This window comes from Temnothorax curvispinosus, unplaced genomic scaffold (assembly GCF_003070985.1).
Source record: "Temnothorax curvispinosus isolate PA1 unplaced genomic scaffold, ASM307098v1 QBEX01009770.1, whole genome shotgun sequence".
NCBI lineage: Eukaryota > Metazoa > Arthropoda > Insecta > Hymenoptera > Formicidae > Temnothorax > Temnothorax curvispinosus.
Genome location: NW_020219550.1, coordinates 3,779 through 7,804, shown reverse-complemented (window position 1 = coordinate 7,804; position 4,026 = coordinate 3,779). Strand labels below are relative to the sequence as shown.

Sequence of the window (4,026 nt, the reverse complement as noted above, 5' to 3'; positions counted from 1 at the left end):
TCGTTGTGCGTGTTGCCCTAGGATTCGGAAGGTATCTTTGTCAGGAATGGCGGAAAGCCGTGGTAAAGACGAAGTGTCTTTTCGTCGAGCGTGCCGGCTTTTTATATCGCTCGGCGCGGTGAGCTTGGCAGGAGGGAGGCCGATCGTCAGGCGATGGTGCGGTGGTGGGAGCGGCGCAATCCCGCGTGCTCGCTTCAGCGGGGATCGGCTCGCTTCGGCGCTCGTCGGCGTCGTGCGGGAGGGCACCGGTGCGGCGGATTTCCCGCGCACACGGTGCGTTTCAAGTATTTAAAAAAATGTGGGCGCACCGTGCCCTGTGCTCGCCCGACGGGGAATCGGTCGGGCGGCTCCCGGCGGGTGGTAGCCGAGGACGATGCGTTGTCATAAGGGGTGCATCGTTACAAATTCTATATTTAATGTAGAAAATTAAGTTTCTAACTTTCTTTTATAAAAATGATTAAACTACAGGTATCAGCTTATGAAGGTAAAATTTTAACCGTAAATGCTGCTTATGGCGGAAGAACGCACGACGCAAGAGCTTGGAGGGCATCTCACGTATCCAATCATCTGGAAGAAATGTATGCTACAGGGCGAAAAGATGCCTGGCTTTTAGGTAACTATATTTTTATATAATTTGTTCTTAATTATTTCCGTTTTAGCAATGCATTTAAAAAGCATATTTTAAACGGTATATGGTTTTTCTAGGAGATAGTGCATATCCTCTACTACCATATCTGATGACACCTAAGCTACATGAACCAGAGGGAGCGCCGTCTGCAAGGTACACTCAACATCATATCCGGGCTCGATGCTCTGTTGAGCGATGCATAGGTGTTCTAAAGGGGAGATGGCGATGTCTCAGGAAAGAACGAGCTTTGCATTATGCACTAGACCTGGAACTTCCAGTAAGAAATGAAGAAGGAAACATGGAAAATGGAAATGAAGTTCGCGAGCGGATTATTCATATGTATTTTGAGAATGTAAGACCGGTGTGATTTTAAGATATTATTTACTTTGATATAAGTTATTAGTTAATAATTGTATACTATAATAATTTTGTATGAATCATGGTTAGAATAATAATTCTGTATAAAATATTCAATGAAACATTGTATTGCACTTTATTGCAAAATATATATACTTTCAATACATATTATGTATATACACACGTTTTACGTATATATTTTTTATGTTAAATAAGAAGGCACAACTTTTTCAACTTCATCTATTAAACGTAATAAATTATCATCAATATTAGTCAATGTATCTTTATATTCTGAATGACTAGTCTGAAGGAACTGAAACTTTTGTTTTTTTAAAGCTATGTTTTCTTTCAAAATCTTCAACTTTTCCTCTTCAATTTCATTTCGACGTTCTTGAGTTTTCTTGTTAAACGCACCTTGTTCTTGTAATACCTCGACTTTTTCTCGCATTAATTGTACAGCTGATCTTGCACAATTTTCATTTCTGTCTTTAGCTGTATAATCACAGAAATTGAAACAAGATTATATAAATTATATTCTATTTTACATCTTATAATATCAACGTTACAATATATGAGAAAATTAATTGTATGTACATAATACCTTTGTTCTGTTGCGTACGATGCTCAGGTATGCAATCGATCGTGACACTTGGCAATGCTTTTCTATTTTCGTCAGTCAATGCATTTATTCTTTGGTATTCATTGATCGTGTCAGTATCGGAAAAACTAGAATATTCTTCTGGTGGTTCTATTTCCTGAAAACATATATTTATCATAGTGACATGTAAATTATACACGTCAATCAAGTTCAATTAAATGATTTTAGTTACCTTTGGTTCAAAATCTAAGTCGAATGAAAGATCAACAATGTCATTAGATACAACTGTACTCGAACACGTTGATGAGATCGGATTCTTTCCTTCTGTCCCCTTTTGTATTTTGGCAGCATTTATCAATATTGAAGTACATTTCTATAAATCATAAATTTCTTTAATGGCAGCAGTTATTCTTTAGTTTATTAATTATATCCTAGCAAGTACCAAGTATATGCAAGTTATAATTTCCTACTCAACACATGTGTTATATTGCATTTACATTGTTAAGTAAAAAATTATATCTTGCATATAGGTTACACGTTACTTGGTGTGTGCTGAGATAATATAAACTGTATAATAATAGAAGAATAAACAATTTTTAAGTGCATCATACCCTTTTTGTCTGTGTAGATGTAGGAATGGTATGTACTTCTTTTATTCTACTAGCTTGCACTCTTTGCACATTTCTAAGTAAAGATTCTTCTTGTGGAGAGATGGTATCGGAAGATTTTTTCTCTTTAATCCTATTAAAAGAGCCACCTTGAGGTATACTGTCCAAACCAATAGCTTCGGGACTTAAAATCTCCATTAACTCTTCTTCAAGTTGAGTTAACGCAATGGTTTTAAGAGGTCCTCCACCTGTACCCATAGCATAACTTTTGTTCTGCGTACACTTCTTTAATACATTGGCTTTCCAGTCTCTCCATGTCTGTACAAATATAAAAATACATTCATAAAAATGTATTCATAAAATAAAAAATTATTAATATTATTTATTATTATTATTATTATTTATTTATATTGTTTACATGTTCCTTGCATGATCCACATTAATTTTATACACTGCTTAGAGCCTAAGCACATACCATATCGTAGTGATATACGACTGTCGTATACCGCTATGTCATGTTATATGCTTTGGTCCTTATTTGACACCAAATTATGTCTTTTACATACCTTTTGCCACTCTTTTGGTTGTTTCTGTGGGCCACTTCCAATTGAATTCAACGAATTTGTTATATTCGACCACATGTCATCCTATGCAAAAAAAATTATTCAAAAATTATATAAGATATATCAAATTATTATTTACATTCATAAATTTTAATTAATTATTGGAATTACAGTATCTACAATGAGGCTATGGGATCTTGTAAGCATTAACGACATCATTAGGTGCTATATATCATAATATATCATAGAAATAGCACATAACAATATCGTTAATGTTTACAAAATAGGTCCCTATATTTGCAAAATTACTGACAATAAATAATGCAACTCTTCATTATAACAACAATGTATATTATATACTTACTAATATTTTCTTATTTGCACCATTATATCGCAAGCGATCCCTCGCAAAATCGGGGTTGTCTTTCATATAATTTAACATCACTGATTTTTGCTTTTTCGTCACGTTCATATTTAAAATTTCGGTGAACTCGCGGAAAAACCGAGATGTCTGTCGTAGCGTGGACGAAAAGTATAGGCAGAGAAAAACGTAAGACTTAAAAGGTTATTGTACATACATATGTACAACAGCCTTTCACGACTTACGTTTTTCTTTACCTTACATTTCGTCCACGACTATGATAGATGTAAGTACTTACGCCTCGTTCTTTATCAACAGCTTTTATAAGAGTAAGAAGTTTCTTTTCACTCTTAGGTTAGATCCCTCACTCTTGAGGCAACGTATCTCTTCCTCGTTCCGGGCTACGATAATGGACAGCGTGAAACTGCGAGATGACTAGACCGGAAGTGCCTAGTGATCTCGCAATTTCACTCGACACATCGATAATCGGGTGAACAAAGTCGCGTGAGATGAGAATGTGAAAAGTGAATGAGCTCACTCAAAAACCGTAATCGACCCCCAGCAGACTGTTGAAGGTGGGCTCACAGCCCGCTGGACCACCCGGACGTGCGGAAGTACAGAAGAGGCAGCAGCCTGACGCGGCCGAATCACAGGTCATGGAATTCGAGCGATTATAGACAAGTGGTTCTTGTGATTTGTGAAAGACCGTTCATTTTATTTTATTTTCATTAACTTTTGTACGAACTTTTTTAATTTTTGATTTTATGGTAACTTTTACGAGAACACACTTATAGGATTAAGCAGGGTTCATATTCCCATGAGATTCGATATATTATATTATTCATTTTCATATCTTTTATTATTATTGCATGAAGTAGCACGGCTACGATCTATTAATACACCTTTTTAAT

General features: G+C 35.8%; 1 protein-coding gene across 1 annotated transcript; it reads right to left on the bottom strand.

Annotated features, from left to right (window-relative positions):
• Positions 1 to 1,187: 1,187 nt before the first annotated feature.
• On the bottom strand, positions 1,188 to 3,333 carry LOC112459365. Its single transcript, XM_025023417.1, has 6 exons — positions 3,119 to 3,333; positions 2,758 to 2,838; positions 2,195 to 2,509; positions 1,816 to 1,956; positions 1,587 to 1,740; positions 1,188 to 1,477 (listed from the first exon to the last, which is right to left on the bottom strand). Exons 1-6 carry the CDS (start codon positions 3,224 to 3,226, stop codon positions 1,188 to 1,190), a joined length of 1,089 nt encoding a protein of 362 aa, XP_024879185.1. The 5' UTR covers positions 3,227 to 3,333.
• Positions 3,334 to 4,026: the final 693 nt, after the last annotated feature.

Excerpts from the sequence above, each read along its gene's own strand:
- LOC112459365 (XM_025023417.1), bottom strand. The coding sequence starts at position 3,226 with ATGAACGTGACGAAAAAGCAAAAATCAGTGATGTTAAATTATATGAAA. Across the intron at positions 1,957-2,194 it reads CATCTACACAGACAAAAAGG|AAATGTACTTCAATATTGAT; the intron begins GTATGATGCACT and ends TATGATTTATAG. Across the intron at positions 1,741-1,815 it reads ACTTAGATTTTGAACCAAAG|GAAATAGAACCACCAGAAGA; the intron begins GTAACTAAAATC and ends ATATGTTTTCAG.